This window comes from Rhinopithecus roxellana, chromosome 1 (assembly GCF_007565055.1).
Source record: "Rhinopithecus roxellana isolate Shanxi Qingling chromosome 1, ASM756505v1, whole genome shotgun sequence".
Taxonomy (NCBI): domain Eukaryota; kingdom Metazoa; phylum Chordata; class Mammalia; order Primates; family Cercopithecidae; genus Rhinopithecus; species Rhinopithecus roxellana.
In genome coordinates, this window is record NC_044549.1 from 44,159,069 (window position 1) to 44,177,581 (window position 18,513).

Consider the following 18,513-nt stretch of genomic DNA (forward strand, 5'->3'; position numbering starts at 1 on the left):
CAAATAGCAACCTCAGAGGATCTCTTTGCTAGAAAAACACTTTTTTAAATTTAAAATTTTTTAAAGTTAATTTTCATGGGTACATATTCGATGTGTAATGTATTTATGGGGTACATGAGATATTTTGATACAGGCATGCAATGCGTAATAATCACATTAGGATAAATGGGGTATTCATCACCTCAAGCATTTATTATTTATTTGTGTTATAAACATGTCAGTTGTACTCTGTTATTTTAAAATGTACAATAAATTAAAATTATTGTTGACTGTAGTCACCCTATTGTAGTATCAAGTACTAAATCTTATTCATCTTAGCTAACTGTATTATGTACCCATTAATCATCCCCCTTTCTCCCACCCCCACTACCCTTCCCATCCTCCGGTAACCAAAATTCTACTCTCTGTCTCCATGAGTTCAGTTGTTTTAAACTTTAGCTCCCACAAATGAATGAGAAATATGTAAACTTTTCCTTTCTGTGCCTAGTTTATTTAACTTAATAAAATGTCCCCCAGTTCATCCATGCTGTTGCAAATGGTAGGATCTCATTCTTTTTTTATGGCTGAATAATATTCTGTTGTGTATGTGTGCCACATTTTATGCATTTGTCTGGTGATGGGCACTTAGGTTGCTTCCAAGTCTTACCTGTTGTGAATAGACTGCAGTAAACGTGAGAACACAGATGTCTCTTTGATATGCTGATTTCCTTTCTTTTGGGTATGTACCTAGTAGTGGGATTGCTGGATTATATGATAGTTCTCTTTTTAGTTTTTGAGGAACCTCAAAACTACTACTGTTTTCCCTAGTGGTTGTACTGATTTACATCCCCACCAACAGTGTTCGCTTTTTTCCACATCCTCACCAGCATTCATTATTGCCTGTCTTTTGGATAAAAGCCATTTTAACTGGGATGAGATGATGTCTTATTGTAGTTTTGTTTTGCATTTCTCTGATGATTGGTGATGTTGACCACCTTTTCATATACCTGTTTACCATTTGTATGTCTCTTTTTAAAAATGTCTGTTCAGCTCTTTTGCCCATTTTTTAATAGGCTTATTAGATTTTTTCATATAGAGTTGTTTGAGCTCATCATATATTCTGGTTATTAACCCCTTGTCAGATGGATATAGGGATTCACATTCCCTTGTCAGTTTGCAAATATTTTCTATCATTCTGTGGGTTGTCTCTTCACTTTGTTGTTTCTTTTGCTGTGCAGAAACTTTTTAACTCAATATAATGCAATTTGTCCACTTTTGCCTTGGAGGTCTGTGCTTGTGGAGTATTACTCAAGAGATGTCCTGGAGCATTTCCCCAATGTTATCTTTAGTAGCTTCATAGTTTGAGGTCTAAGATTTAAGTCTAATCCATTTGATTTGATCTTCATATATGACTAGGAAAACATTTAAGGTTTCTTTGTAAACATTTTTCTAGAAATGAAAAATAGGTTATTTGTACTGCCTATTTATAGGCATGTAAAGTGCTTTACATTTTGTCAAAATGGCTACATTTAAGGCCAGAGTGCTTGACTGTCACTGGTGTAAATACTTTAGTGATCATCTGTCTCAAATCTTGCATCCCAAAGAAGGAATACTATCTTCAACAATTGTGAAAGGATATAAACTTTTGCTTAAAATGAACACCTCATTGTTTTATAAGGTAGCATATGACATTGTCAGACTATTTGTTTAAAAAAATTATTCCAACCTAAGCCTTTAGGGGAAAAAAAAAATCTTCCTTATATAATTGAGCTAAAGTCGGCTTCCCTATGTCTACCAGTTTGTTTTGTGATCTCTTTCTCCCTTCCTTCAGCAGAACCAGAGTAGCAGTTAAGTCAGCAACTGTGTGTCCTTTCCATCCTCTTAGTCTAGTCTACTTCATATAAATATCGCCAGTTCACCAGTGAGAACACATGGACACAGGGAGGGGAACATCACACACGGGGGCCTGTCAAGGGGTGAGGAGCAAGGGGAGGGGTAGCATTAGGAGAAATACCTAATGTAGATGATGGGTTGATGGGTGCAGCAAACCACCATGGCACTTGTATACCTATGTAACAAACCTGCATGTTCTGCACATGTATTCCAGAACTTAAAGTATAATAAAAAAAGAAATAAAAATGCAAGGCAATATTAGAATACAAAACAAACACATTTATCATTGTGTATTGACAAAGGGTGAAATTTTCAATTAAACTGTAACAAATGTGCACCATTTTGAATCACGAGGTCAGGAGTTCAAGACCAGCCTGGCCAAGATGGTGAAACCCTGTCTACTAAAAATACAAAAGTTAGCTGGGTGTGGTGGCAGGTGCCTGTAATCCCAGTTACTTGGGAGACTAAGGCAGAGAATTGCTTGAATCCAGGAGGTGGAGGTTGCAGTGAGCTGAGATCGCACCACTGTACTCCAGCCTGGGTGACAGAGCGAGACTCCGTCTCAAAAACAAAACAAAACAAAAAACCTCCAGTTAACTTAGCCTTTTCATTTATGACATTTAAAATTCTCCCTATCCTAAAAGCTTCCTCTAGACATGCTTTAGTTTGTTAATGTTCTTTAAATTTGGACTGAATACAATACTTCACATACAAATGTGGGAGAAGAGGGTAACAAATTTTATAAAAATAATCCAGTCAGTTAGTAAACAAGCAGATAACAATAACAAGCCCAGTTGGTCAGGGGTGGTAGGGGGAGGGTGGACCAGTACCCATATTGTTATAATATGTTACCTAAAATGTCCAATTTCCAATAAATTATAAGACATGCAAAGAAAGAGGAAAATGTGGCCAGGCATGGTGGCTCACACCTATAATTCCAGCACTTTGGGAGGCCTAGGTGGGTGGATCACCTGGGGTTGGAAGTTCAAGACCAGCCTGACCAACGTGGAGAAACACATCTCTACTGGAAAAAAAAAAAAAAAAAATTAGCCAGGGATGGTGGCACATGTCTGTAATCCCAGCTACAGGAGAGGCTGAAGCGGGGGAATTGCTTGAACCCAGGAGGCGGAGGTTGCGGTGAGCCGAGATTATACCATTGCACTCTAGTCTGGGCAATGAGAGCGAAACTCCATCTCAAAAAAAAAAAAAAAAAAAAAGGAAACAGGAAAATATGACCCATGCGCTGTGGGCCGGGGAGGGGGATAGAATATAGGTAACAGAAACTGCCTCTCAGAGCAGTCAGGTGTCAGATTTAACAAAGACTTGAAAGAAGCCATTATAATTGTATTCAAAAACTAAAGGAAACTATTAAAGGAGTAAAGGGGGAGGTATGATAATGTGCATCAAATAGACAATACCAATAAAGAGAAATTATTTTTTAAAAAGTGGAAATTCTGGAATTAAGTAAAATTACTAAAATGAAAAATTCATTAGAAGGGCTTAACAACAGATTTGAACTGGCAGAAGAGTTAGCAATTTGAAGATAGATTGATAGAGATTATTTAATCCGAAAAACAGAAAAAAAGAATGAAGAAAAATGAACAGAACCTCAGAAAAATAGGGGGCATGCCACCATAGGTGTGACAGGATACTGAAGAAGAAGGGAGAGAAAAAGCAGAAAAAATATTTGAGGAAATAATGGCTGAAAAGTTCCCAGATTTATTGAAGAACATTAATCTGCTCTTCCAGGAAGCTCAGTGAACTCCAAATGGGATACACACAGGAGATCCACAAATAGATGAATCATAGTAAAATGCTGAAATCCAAAGACAAGAAGAAAATCTTGAAATTAGCAAGAAAAGAAGAACTTGTCACTTAATGAGTTTACCTGTATAACAAACCCGCACACATCTATCCCTGAACCTAAAATATAAGTTAAAAGAAAACCAAAACTCATCACTTACAGTGAACCTCAATAAGATTAACAGCTGACTTTTTAGCAGAACCAATAGAGACTAGTAGGCAATGAAATGACATACAAAGTGCTGAAAGAAAAAAATAAAAACTATTAGTAACCAATTATCTTATATCCAGCAAAGTTATCTTTTGAAATGAAGGCAAAAGTTCTTTTAAGACATTTGTTGCTAGCAGAATCACCTTATAAGAAATAATAGAGGAAATTCTTGGCTGGGCATGGTGGCTTATGCCTGTAATCCCAGCACTTTGGGAGGCCGAGGCCGACAGATCACAAGGTCAGGAGTTTGAGACCAGCCCTGCCAACATGATGAACTCCCCGTCTATACTAAAAATACAAAAATTAACTGGGTGTGGTGCCATACGCCTGTAATCCCAGCTACTCAGGAGGCTGAGGCAGGAGAATTGCTTGAACCTGGGAGGTGGAAGTTGCAGTGAGCTGAGATTGCACCACTATGCTCCAGCCTGGGCAACAGAGCAAGACTTCATCTCAAAAATAATAATAGTAGTAATAATAATAATAATAATAATAATAATAATAATGGAAATTCTTTAGGATGAAAACAAGTGACCCTAGAAAATGATTTGAATCCATTTGAAAAAAAACGAAGAACAAGGGTAAAGGTAATTAAATAATTTAAAAAGACAGTAAAGGCCAGGTGTGGTGGCTCATGCCTGTAATCCTAGTACTTTGGGAGGCCAAAGTGGGAAGATCCCATGAGCCCAGGAGTTTGAGATTGCAGTGAGCTAGGCTGCCCTCCAGCCTGGGCAATAGAGCAAGACTCTGACTCGTAAAAATACGTTAATGCATTTTTCTTCTGCTCTCTTAACTGATTTAAAAAGTGATCATATAAAACAGTGCATATATAATATCATTTGGGCCTATAACATAAAGAAATGTAATATATTTTCCAATACAGCAAAAAGGACATGGGCGGTAGTTAAGTTGTACTGGGCTAAAGAGATTACTCCAGATGGTAATTCAAATCAACAGGAACTAATGAAGAAAGCCAGAAAGATAAGATAAATACTAACAAGAGCTACAAACATAAAATTACTATCCTTTGTTAGCCTTTTTAGAAGACATAAAATTCTATAAAGTTATCATTTATAACAATGTATTTTGGAGTTTGTGATGTTTATTGATATGTATAACAGCAATACCACAAAAAGGAGATAAAGGGAATAGAGCTAAATAGGAGTAATGTTTCTGTGGCTCATTAGAATTTAGTAAAAATTCTTGCAGTTAAGATGCATATGGTAAGCTTAGAGCAACCACAAAGCAAATAAAAAGTAGTAAAAAATTATTAAAGTAAAATACCGTACTACCAAATATTCACTGAATGCAAATTTACAAAAAAAAAAAAAAAGTGAAGGAGGGATAAAGCCAAAAAAAGCATCAGATGGATAAGACAAAAGGAAAAAATGGCAGATGTAAATCTGTATCAATAATAATATTATATGTGACTGGATTTTAAAAGTGTTAATATATTAAATAATCCAGTCAAAAGATGGAGATTGTAAGATTGGAGTAAAAATTAAAAAGCAAGATGCAACTATATGCTGTCTTCCTTAGATTCAAATATATAAATAGATTGACAGGCAAAGGATAAAAAAAGATACATAAAGAGCAAAAGAGAGCTGGAGTAGCAATACTAATATTAGACAAAATGGACTTTATGACAAACATTGTTATGAGAGGTAAAGCATGACATTTTATAATGATAAAAGGATGAATCAATTAAGATAGAGCTATAAATGTATATGCATTTAACAACAGAGCCCCAAAGTACATTAAGTAAAACCTGCCAGAAGTGAATACAGAAACAGACAATTGAACAATAATAGTTGAAAACTTAAATACACAATTTTCAATAATGGATAGAACAATTAGGCAGAAAATAAGAAAATACAAAACTTGAACACCTGCACCACCATATGCCAGTGAGACATAACAGGCATCTATTAGGATACTCCATTTAACAACAGAATTTATGTTCTTCTCAAGTGCATGTGAACTATTCTCCAGGATAGACTTTATGCTAAGCTAAACAGAACAAAAAGAAAAACAAAACCTTCATGAATTTAAAAGGGTAGAAATAGTATGAAGTATGTTCTTCAGCCACATTAGAATGAAATTAGAAGTGAAAACAGAAATTTGGGAAACTCACAAATACGTGGAAGTTAGAAAGTACATTCCTAAATAGTGAATGGGTCAGAGAATAAATCAAAAGGGAAATGTGTACTTTGAGATGAATGAAAATGAAGACTCAGCATACCAAAACTTACAGAATGTAGCAAAAGCTATATTTAGAGGAAAATTTATAGCTGTAAATGCCTATGTTTAAAAAAATAGATTTGAAGACAACTTTCCACTTAAAGATAATGGACAAAGAAAAGCAAATTAAACCTAAAGCAAACAGAAGGAAGGAAATAACGATTAGAACTGAAACAAATGAAATAGAGGATAGGAAAACAGAGAAAAATCAACAAAACCAAAAGTTGGTTCTTTGAAAAAACTGACAAACCCTTAGCTAGATTGACCCAGAAAATAATTACTCAAATTAGAAACGAAGGGGCCAGGCACAGTGGCTCACGCCTGCAACCCCAACGCTTTGGAAGGCTGAGGTGGGTGCATCACTTGAGGCCAGGAGTTCAAGACCACTCTGGCCAACATAGCAAAACCCCATTTCTCCTAAAAATACAAAAAATTAGCTGGGCGCATGGTGGCACATGCCCGTAATCCCAGCTGCTCAGGAAGCTGAGGCATGAGAATTGCTTAAAACCTGGGAGGTGGAGGTTGCAGTGAGCTGAGATCACACCACTGCACTCCACCCTGGGCAATAGAGCGAGACTCTGTCTAAAAGAAAAAAGAAATGAAAAGGAGGGCATTTCTCCTGACCTTCTAGAAATAAAAAGGATTGTAAAGAAATACTATAAACAACTGTATCCCATTAAATTCAATAACTTTGATGAAATGGACAAATTCCTAGAAAAACACAAACTACTAGTAATGATGCAAGAAGATAATCTGAATAGATCTATAAAAGCAAAAAGATTCAATTAGTAATAAAAACTACCCACAAAGAAAACTCCAGACCCAGATACATTTACTAGTGATTTTTACCAGTTAATGAAAAGTTAATAAACAATTATTTACAAACAGTTCCAAAAAATTAGTAAAGGGCCAGGTGCTGTGGCTCACACGTGTAATCCCGCCACTTTGGGAGGCCAAGGCAGGCAGATGGCTTGAGCTCAGGAGTTCAAGACCAGCCTGGGCAATGTGGTGCAACACTGTCTCTACAAAAAATACTTCCGTATTCTGTGACGCCAGTATCATCCTAATACCAAAACCAGGCGAAGTCATCACAAAGAAAGTAAAATGCAGACCAACATATCTTACGAATATAGACACAAAAGTCCTCAACAAAATACAAGCAAACCCAATCCAGCAATGTATTTTAAAAATTAGAACAGGCACTGTGGTTCATGCCTATAATCCCAGCACTTTGGGAAACTGAGGCAGGAGGATCACTTGTGCCCAGGAGTTTGAGACCAGCCTGGATAACATAGGCAGACCCCATCTCTACAAAAAAGTTTTAAAAATTAGCCTGGTGGTATGCATGTGTAGTCCCAGCAACTAGGAGGCTGAGGTGGGAGAATCACTTGAGCCCAGGAGTTTGAGGCTACAGTGAGTGATGATGACACCACTGCACTCCAGCCTGGGTGACAGAGCAAGACCCTGTCTCTAAAAGAAAAAATTATAGTTATGTGCTACATAAAAACATTTTGTTAATGATAGACTGAATATATGGTGGTGATTTCAAAAGATTATAATAGCATATTTTTACTGCACCTTTTCTATGTTTAGATACACAAATACCATTGTGTTACAGTAGTCTACAGTAGTCACTACAATAACATGCACAGGTTTGTAACCCAGGAGCAGTAGGCTATACCATATAGCCTAGGTATGTATTAGGGTGTACTATCTAGGTTTGTGTAAGTACATTCTATGATGTTTGCACAGCAATATCACCTAATGACACATTGTTCCAAATGTATCCCCATTGTTTAAGGATGCATGACTGTACACCCTGACCAAGTGGGATTTATCCCAGGTGTGCAAGTTTGCTTTAACATCCAAAAATCAGTTAATGTAATATATTGATAAGAAATAAAAAAACGTGATTATCTCAATACATGCAGAGAAAGCATTTGACAAAATTCAACAGCCTTTCATGGCAAAAAAAAAAAAAAAAAGAATAGAAGGGAACTTCCTCAACTTGATAAAGGTCACTTATGGAAAACCCACAACTAACATTGTATCTGATGGTGAAACACAGGATGCTTTTTCCTAAGATCCAGGGAGAAGACAAAGATATCTGCTTACACTACTTCTACTCAACATTATACTGGAAGTTCAAGCCACAGCTAGCCGTTGGACAAGGACAATAAATGAAAAGGCATGTAGATTGCAAAGGAAGAAATAAAATAACTCTATTCACATATGACATAATCTTTCATATAGAACATTCTAAGGAATCCATTGAAAAACTATGAGAACTAATAAATGAGTTCAGTGAGGTTGTGGGATACAAGATTAATATAAAAACAATTGTATTCTTTTTTTTTTTTTTTTAGACGGAGTCTCGCTCTGTCGCCCGGGCTGGAGTGCAGTGGCCGGTTCTCAGCTCACTGCAAGCTCCGCCTCCCGGGTTTACGCCATTCTCCTGCCTCAGCCTCCCGAGTAGCTGGGACTACAGGCACCCGCCACCTCGCCCGGCTAGTTTTTTGTCTTTTTTAGTAGAGACGGGGTTTCACCGTGTTAGCCAGGATGGTCTCGATCTCCTGACCTCGTCATCCACCCGCCTCAGCCTCCCAAAGTGCTGGGATTACAGGCTTGAGCCACCGCGCCCGGCCAAAACAATTGTATTCTATATACTAGCAATGAACAATCTGAAAATGAAATTAAGAAAATCCTATATACTGAAAACTATAAAACATCATTGAAAGAAATTAAACAAAACCTAAATTAATGACAAGTAGTCTCATGTTCATGGATTGAAAAACAGTATTGTTTAAATGGTTGTACTTTCCAAATTGATAGAGAGATTCAGCACATTCTTTATAAAAATCCCAGCTTTTTTTTTGTAGAAATTGACAAGATGATCCTAGAATTCATATGGAAATGCAAAGGGTGGAGCATAGCCAAAATAATCTTGGAAAATCTTGGAAAAGTACAAAGTTGGAGGACTCACACTTTCAAACATACTACCAATCTGCAATTATCATGACTGTGTGGTTCTAGTTTAAGGATAGATACATAGATCAATGGAGTAGAATTGAGAGTACAGAAGTAAACGCATTATGGTTATTTAATTTTCAACAGTGATGCCAGGACAGTGGTGAAATAATAGTCTTTTAGACAAATGGTCTTAGGACAACTAGGTAGCCACATGCAAAAGAATGAAGTTGGAGCCCTACCTCAAAAAAATATATAAATAAAATGTATCCTTAAAATTAACAACAAAACTATACAACTCTTAGGAGAAAACATACATATAAATCTTTGTATAATCTTGTATTAGGTTTTTAAGACTTGACACCAAAATCACAATGAAAAAAGAAAAAATACACCAGGCACAGTGGCTCACACCTGTAATTCCAGCACTTTGGGAGGCCAAGGTGGGCAGATCAGTTGGGCCCATGAGTTCAAGACCAGCATGGGCAACATGGCGAAACCTCGTCTCTACAAAAAATACAAAAATTATCCAGGCATGGTGGTGCACGCCTGTAGTCCCAGCTACTTAGGAGGCTGAGGTCGGAGGACGGCTTGAGCCTAGGAGGTGGAAGTTGCAGTGAGCTGAGATCGCACCAATGCAGTCCAGCCTGGGCAACAGCCAGACTTTGTCTCAAAAAACAAAAGAAAAGAAAAAAAGGGTAAGGTGGACATCATCAAAACTAAAAACTTTTTTGGAGATAAGTTCTTACAGTGTTGCCCAGGCTGGTCTATCGCTTGTGGGCTCCAAACAGTCCTCCCACCTCAGCCTCTAGAGTAGTCTGGATTACAGGTGTGTACTACTTCACCCAATTCAAAATTAAAAACTTTGTTCTTCAAACAACACTATTAAGAAAGTGAAAAGGCAGCCCACAGAATGGGAGAAAATACTTGTAAATCATATGTCTGAGGAGGAACTAGTGTCTAAAATATGTAAGTACCTCTTACAACTAAACAATAAAAAGACATAGTCCAGTTTAAAAATGGAGAAAGGATTGGACTAGGCATTTTTGTGAAGAATTTGTACAACTGGACAATTAACACATGAAATTGTTACGTCATAGTCATTAGGGAAATACAAAGCCACGTTACAAGGAGATGCCACTTCATACCTATTAGGATAGCTAAAATTAAAAAGATAGACAGTAACAAGCGTGGAAGAGGATATAGAGAAATTGGAACCCCCATACTTTGCCAGTGGGGTTGTAAAATTATGCAGTCACTTTGGAAAACAGTTTGGAAGTTCCTCAAAAAGTTAAAAAGAGTTACCGTATAGTCCAGCAATTCTACTCTTAGTTATACCCCAGAGAAATGCAAACATATGTCCTCACAAAAATGTGTGTATGAATATAGCATTATGCAAAATAATTCATGAATAGCAGCATTATTCAAAGCCAAAAAGTGTGGACACCCAACTGTCCATCAACTGATGAGTGGATAAATAAAATGTGGTATATCCATATAGTGTATTATTATTCAGCCATAAAAGGGAATAAAGTACAGATATATATAAAACAACGTCTGTGAACCTTAAAAACATTATGCTAAATGAAAGAAGTCAATCATAAAAAGGTCACATATTAATCATTCTGTTTATATGAAATGTCCAGAATAGGCAAATCCAGAGAGACAGGAAGTAGATTAATGATTGACAGGAGCTAGAGGAATGGAGGGAAATAGACAGTGACTACTACTAATAGGTACAAGGTTTCTTTTGGGGGTGACGAAAATATGGAATTAGGTATTTATGATTGTTGTAAACTCTGTGAGTATACGAAAAACTCCTGAATTGTGTGTTTTAAAAGTATGAATTTTATTGAATGTGGATTATATTTCAATTTTTAAAATCACTAATAAATTCATTTATTACTTTGAAGACTTCCAGTTCTAGTAGTGATGGAGTAGGTAATTCAGATCACCAGTCCCACTGAGTACATGTAGAAAAGTTCAATGAAATGTATATATTCTATAGAATATGTGTTTAATCTAATATAGAATTTAATCCTATATAATCTTCCTGATATCTCTGGAGATCCAACAAGATTTCTGAGAATTAGTGGGATGCAGAGTAGGATGGAGGCCCAGGGAGATGAGCTCAGTGTTCGGAGCTACTTTTTCCTTTGGTGCTTTTACCCATTTTGGAGAGAGCAGTTGACAGATTAGAGAACAGGGTCTGCCAAGATGGTGAACCTTATGAGCATCTCTCCAGCTTTGGTTTATGACCTCAGATTTTTTGCACCCTAGGAATATGGGTGAGCTTAGTTTTGAATCATACTCTTCTCTAAAATTGGAGTGAGGTGATTCCACTGTGCTAATTCTCCCAAGGTCCTGGCAGAAGCAATCAAATATCTTTCTTGGAAGAAGATAGTGTCATAAGCTTCAAATTATGTCTACAACAAGATTTTGAAAATAAAATGTTTGGCAAACAATCATAGATAATTAAGCACCTTAAGAGACTACACTACATGAACAAAGATCATCAGAAATGCGCACACGCGCACACGCACACACACACACACGCGCACACACACACACGCACACACGCACGGTCTGATAGAAACAATGGAAGCCAGAAGACAACTTAATAACTTTGAAAGGATGAAAGAAAGTAACTGCAAATGTAGAATTCTGTGCTTTACAAAAATAATCCTCAAAGAATGCAGTGGCAAGAATAGATATCTGTGTATTTTTCCTGATCCTGATATTAGCAGCGAAAACATTCAGTCTCTAGGTTTTGCTGGTCATATGGTCTCTGCTGGTGTAAGACATGAGTAGCCATAGGTGTTATATAAAAGAATGAGTGAGGCTGTGAGGCAATAAAACTTTATTTACAAAAATAGGTGGTGAGCTAAATTTAGTCTGTGGGTCATAATTTGCCAACCTGTGCTGTCTGCTAATCTCTGGCACAGAGTTGACATAACCTTGTGACAGTATGGTAAATATACTGATATCTTTATCAGATAAAAGTAAAATGCTTCTGATTTTTCTCTGTTTATCAGGATAGAGAAAAATATGTTACCAAATGAGTACCTACAGATCAGAGAATGAATTGTTTTGTTCTGTAAGAAGACTGCATTTGGAAAAGCACATGCAGTTGAAACCTACAGTCGTCCTCCAAGACACATCCATTTGGGAGACATACTGGAGAGTTAAATGGGAATATAATAGGAATTACTACCTATATGTCTTTTAAGCCTTGGATGGTGGCACTGATCGCTGTAATTACCTTGTTGATATTTGGGTTGGGGGAACTCCAAAACTTCCATTGGCCCTTCCTTCTCTAATTCCATGGGTCTGGGAGTCAGTATTGCAAAAGTATCTGTTCATTAATATACACTAAGGATTCAGGAATATAACCTAAATTAGGGGTGGGGGTCCAACCTGACTCACCAGGACGTGGACTCTTGTTAGAAACTCCATGTATCACCTGACTTCCGTAAGTCCCCACCCTGACCTGCAGTGACATCCTGGATCACCAAACATTAGACACTTGGAAAATGGGGAGAGTCGGTATTTGTTACTGTTTTAAGGAAGAGGGGCCAGGTGCAGTAGTTCATGCCTGTAATCCCAGCACTTGAGGAGGTCAGGGTGGGAGGATGGCTTGAACTTAAGAGTTTGAGACCAGCCTGGATAACAAAGCAAGACCCTGTTTCTACAAAAAATTAAAAGATTAGCTAGGTGTGGTGGCACATGACTGTAGTCCCAGCTACTAGAAAGGCTAAGGCAGGAGGATTGCTTGAGCCTGAGAGGTTGAGGCTGCAGTGAGCCTTGATCAAGCCACTATACTCCAGCCTGGGTGACAGAGTGAGACCTTGTCTCAAAAAAAAAAAAGTTTTAAAAGAAACTCACAAGTAGAACTTACTTTAGTTTTATTTTTGAGATGGAGTCATGCTCTGTTGCCCAGCAGGCTTGAGTGCAGTGGCACAATCTTGGCCCGCTGCAACCTCCACCTCCCAGGTTCAAGCAGTTCTTCTGCCTCAGCCTCCCGAGTAGCTGGGATTACAGGAGCATGCCACCATGCCTGGCTAATTTTTGTATTTTTAGTAGAGACAGGGTTTCACCATGTTGGCCACGTCTGGTCTCTAACTCCTGACCTCATGATCTGCCAACCTTGGCCTCTCAAAGTGCTAGGATTGCAGGCGTGCACCACCGCGCCCAGCCTAGAACTTTTTTTAATATAACTTTAAATTTACTTTTAATTCAGACCAAGCCTACATAATATTTTTTATAGTCCCCAAGTTAAAATATATGTTTATGTTTTGGAATTTCTAAATAAAACTATTCAGTTTATTTTAGAATCTGGTTAATAGTTACTTGATAAACATCATTTTTCAGGTTTTTCCTCCCTCTGTTACAGTACCTTACTCTCAATATCTTTTTTGTATTTCTTGACTTTTTCTCTTTCCGGTCTTTTGATCCTCTCCCTACAGTCTGGCATGAGTGTTTTTATCTTGCCATACTTATCCTGTTCTGAAGTCTACAGATGTTCATGGTTTTAAAATGTGAAATGAAGGGTACTGTGTTCTGCTTTTACTTCTTTTAAAACTGTTTATTATGGAAAATTTCAAAGTAAACAGAATAGTATAAATAAATGGAATGGTATGATTAACTCTCATGTACCCAACTATACCAACTATATCAACATTTTGCCATTCTTCTTTCATCTGTACTTCTACCTACTCCCCACTCATCCACTCAGGAATTTATTTCTACATTTTTTTAAGGGAGATTCACATATATTAAAATGCACAAATCTTTGCTATGTCCACCCCATTTTAAAGTATATGTTTCATTATTACTCAGGTATGGTGAGGAAGAGATGACTGTCATAAAAAAGATAGTTTGTTATACTCACTGATCCCTAGAGAAGGGAGCACACAAGGTTGTACCAATGTGGGTCAGGAGGAAAATGTGGGCAAGAACTTTTATTGTGGCTTTGGTGGTAAGGAATGGGTGAGGCAGGGTAAGGAGGTTTTAAGATTGGCTAGTTTGAATAATTTCAATGGACTCTGGGGCATAGGTTCTATCTCTAATTGTCTGATACCTGGCCCTGGGATGATTGGGATAGGGAAATGGCCCTGAGTGTGATGAGAGCCTTGTAGAAGAGTTGGTTGGTAGCGTGAGTCTGGATTGATTGGAATGCATATGAAAGGCGGACTCAGGCGAGTTGTTTGCCATCCCTAGGAATTAGCTATCCTTGGGAGAGGCAGTTCTTCCAGGGCTAGCAAGGCACAAGAGGTCAAAGCATCAAAAATACAGAATAAAAAGGCATGATTAATAAACGCCCTTATCACAATAAAGGACATTTCCATCTCCCCCATAAAGTTTCTTTGTGTCCCTTTACAGTCAATTTCCACCATCCTCTAGACAACCACTGTTTTTGTTTTTTTCACTGGAACTTTGTTTTGTTCCAGAACTTTATGTAAAAAAAGACTACATTATGTGACCATTGTGTTCAGCTTCTTTTGCACAGCAAAATGTTATACATACATGTTGCCTGTCTCAGTAATTTGTTCCTTTTTATTCCTGAGCAGTATTCCATTGTATGAATGTACCACAATTTGTTTATTCTCTTGCTGATGGACATAAACTTCAGTTTTTATTATTGTACATAAAGCTACTATGAGCATTCATCCTTTTGTTGACATGTATTTTCATTTCCCTTGAGTAAATATTAGGAGTGGAATTGATAGGTCAAAAGGTTGCCTGTTTAACTCTTAAGAAACTGCCAGTTTTCTGAAGTAGTTGTACCATTTTATTCCCAACAAGCAATTTATAAGCATTTTGATTACTCCACATCTTCACCAATATTTAGTGTTGTTAGTCTTTTTACTTTTATGTTGTGCTTTAAAAAAGAAAACTTCATAAAACCCTAAATTTAGGGCTTAAACTGATAGAAACACTTCTGTCAGTTTCTCTGACACTTGTATATTTTTAATCTCTTTTATCATTTTCTAGATAATTTGTCAGTTGCCTGAAAATGCTGCTCTATTTTGACTAGTGCCCACAAGCCAAATAGATTTACTAATCTCTCTTTCTTACACACACACACACACCCACCCCTCATAATCCAACAGGTATTTATCATTTTTTTTCTCTAAAGTATTATGCTAAATTTTGTGGAAGCATTTTTTAGAAATATAGTAAACCCATTAACTGTACTCAGAATGGGAAAGGGAAATACAATCCAATAAGTAAAACACATAGTAGAATGTGATACATGCTCCAAAAGAGGTAAGAAGGAAGACACTTTCAGATCTTGGAGCCTTGAAGGATATGCATGATTTTTATAGATGGTGATGATAAAGAAGGGCTTCACTGATGAAAAGAATAGTGTGTTTTTGTGCCAGACTGTTAGTCTCATTCAGTCATACTTCAGTAATAAATTAGGCTCATTTAGATGGAACTGACCTGAAATTTCTCTCTTATCTTCCACAGACTGTTTCCCTAGGCATTTTGGGCATCTTTGAGATTTCTAAAGGTACTATCTCTTTGAATCCTCGTAGGACTATTCTGGGACTTTGCTTCATCAATTATTTTTCCTTTTTCTTGATTCTTCTATTTCATCTTCACTAAATTCTTTCATTCCACCTATGTATGTATTCAAGTCTGCCTCCCTCCCTCTGACATTGTAGGGGAAAAAAGAATTATTTTCTCAATCCTGTTATCTCTGTTAAGCTTTCATCCTGTTTTTCTCTCCTTTAACTAGTATCTCCTTTAACTAGTATATACTCCTTTAAGTAGTATTTACTTAATGCTTCCACCTCTTAACATCACCAGTTGTTCAATCTCTTGCAATCTGAATTTGGTAAGGAAAATGTGGTTCATATACACAATGGAGTACTACTCAGCCGTAAAAAAGATGAGATCCAGTCATTTGCAACAGCATAGAGGGAACTGGAGATCTTTAAGTGAAATAAGCCAGGCACAGAAAGACAAACATTGCATGTTGTCACTTATTTGTGAGCTCTAAAAAGCCCACAACCACTTTTCTGAATTTTTTTTTTTTTTTTTTTTTTTTTTTTTTTTTTTAAGGAGAATCAACGAGCATCTCCTGGTCAGTAAGTCTAAGACTTTTTACTTTAAGGTCAGATTTTTGTGGCCTATCTATAGGCACTGTTAGCCACGTGTTTCTTCTTGATGTCTCTCCTTCCTAGGTTTCTCTTGATTCTCCTGCATCTGCCTTCCCTGACTCTTCTTCCATCCCTTCTGACAGTGTTTACCAAGGATTTCCCTTGGCCTGCTTCTTTCCTTGATCCTCATTTAAACCTTTCCCTTCAGCTGCAGACCTCTTCTGCTTTTCCAGCTCTACTGCTATTCCATTCTTCAGTTGCTTGTTAAACGTGGCCCACCATCACCTCAAATATGATGTTTAAAATGTCCCCATTTTTTATCGAACTTAAGTTTCTTCCTGTAGATCTGTTGCTAAGTACCCTCATCTCTCCGATCACCTAGAGGTAAAACCTCAACATTTCTTTGAATTTTTTCCCCTTCTGTTTGCCATATCTAATTAGTTGCCAAGTCTAATAATTTTAACCGCCATGACATCTCACTTCTTTCTTTTTCCCCCATTTCTTTTTTTTATTATTTAATTTTAGCTTTATTATTTAATGAACTCCGAAGCGCTCAGATTCCCATTTCTACTGTGACTATTCTGATTCAGGCCCTGATTTCAGTCAGTCTTTTGCAGTGACTCTCCCACAAACTTCCTAATGTAGAATTGTAGAAAGAGCATGGGCTCTGCAGTCAGATAGACCTAAGTGCTAATTGTGAAGATGGTCCTTCTGGCTGTCTGACTTACAGAAACTTATTTAATCTTACTTTACAGATGAGGAAGTTTAGGCACAGAAAAATTAGTCATTCCAGTTCAGTCACAGAGAAGTTAGTCATTTCTACCTCATCAATGAAGTATGCAGTTCTGAAGGGTAAGTGGGACAATGTATGCTTAGTGAGAAGGTACTCAGAAAAATATTATTTCTCCCTCCCTTACTTTTGATTAATTGATTGATTACTTTTGATCTCTTTACAACCCATTAATAGATTAATTTTCTTTAAGTATAACCTTAGCCTAGAATTGTATACTATGTATCATTTTGTGTCCACCTCCCTTTCTGACTTTATTTCTCCCCACTTTTCACAAACATCGCTTTGAGCCAAACCAAACCAAACCACTAGCAATGTCCTATAGCAGAATGGCTGAGAACATGAATTCCAGAAGCATCTAAATCCAGTTCACGTACTTACTTTGTGCCCTTGAGCAAATTATTTAATGTCCCTAAACCTTTCCTATTCTGGGGGAGGGGAGCAGGATAATTATAGTGCCTACTGCATTGGGTTGTTGAAAGGATAAAGTGAGACCAAGTATATAAAGCACTTGGTGCCTGGCGTGTTGAGAGCAGTCACTGTTGGTAGTAGTAGTAGTAGTAGTTGATGCTTTTGTTATTTGTTTCTCCCATTTTCATCTCCATCACATTCACGTTCTTTTCTCTGCATGGAATGCATTTCTTCTCCTTTGTACCTGACTACATTTTATCTATCTTCAAAGATCTTTCCTGGTTCTAGTCACCACCCTCCCCTTACTTTGTCTTTCGACTTCATCATTCCTTGCCTCTTTTAGCTTAGAATGCTTATTACTTTCATATACTTTTCTGTTTTATCTCTTTTATAAAAGACTAGAAGTGCCTTGAGGGCGGAACATGTAATTCAATTTTTGTATCTTCTAAAGCATAGCATCTTACACAGAACCAGGCCAGAAAGTATTTACTGAATAAATATATTAATTTACTGAAACCAATAGCCCTTTGTTTCCAAGGGATTTATTCTTACTTCTTTAGGAACTTTTGCAGAGTCTCCATAAACCATTGGTACATTTTCAGAAACATTTAATTTTGTTATCAACATGCCATCCTTGGGTTCAAGAAGACTAAAGAAAAGACATTGTAGCAGAAGGCAATAATAACAAAAGCAAAACAAAACAAAAACTGACCAGGTGACACTGCTTTGGATTCAGCAAAATTATTGTTTTTCTACACTGGCTGTCATTTGTTATTGTTACAAATACTGTACACCAAATATTATAGTACCTAGAATAGTGTCAAATTAAGCATTTTTGGATAATAGTGGATCTAAAATCTGTTTTACTGAAGTAAAAAAAAATAGCATAAATAGCTAATACATTAAAATGTGGTTAATATCTAGTTCAGTTTGTTAAAATGAGAAATTATTCTTAAGGAGTGTCACCTTCTTATATTGTGGGCAGATGAAGTATTCTCTTGATAACTTCTCAAGGTACAAGCCACAGAACCTGGGAAGTGGGTGGGGGTGGAAGTGGGGGAATCTCTAGAATTTCTTTCCCGCAGTGATTTGGCACAGCGCCAGCCTGTCCT

At 37.1% G+C, this 18,513-nt stretch overlaps 1 protein-coding gene across 3 annotated transcripts in view; it reads left to right on the forward strand.

The window, feature by feature from the left end:
* The window catches only part of SEC22A (SEC22 homolog A, vesicle trafficking protein), a 79,443-nt gene that overhangs the window by 23,521 nt on the left and 37,409 nt on the right, over positions 1 to 18,513 (forward strand). For 2 of the 3 annotated variants that reach the window (XM_030942104.1, XM_030942108.1), the window contains exons 6-7: positions 16,163 to 16,188; positions 16,956 to 17,052. The exons of the other annotated variant lie outside the window; for it this stretch is intronic. In XM_030942104.1, coding sequence (XP_030797964.1) covers positions 16,163 to 16,188; positions 16,956 to 17,052 — 123 coding nt within the window. The remainder of the gene's footprint in view (positions 1 to 16,162; positions 16,189 to 16,955; positions 17,053 to 18,513) is intronic. 3 annotated transcript variants of the gene reach the window in all.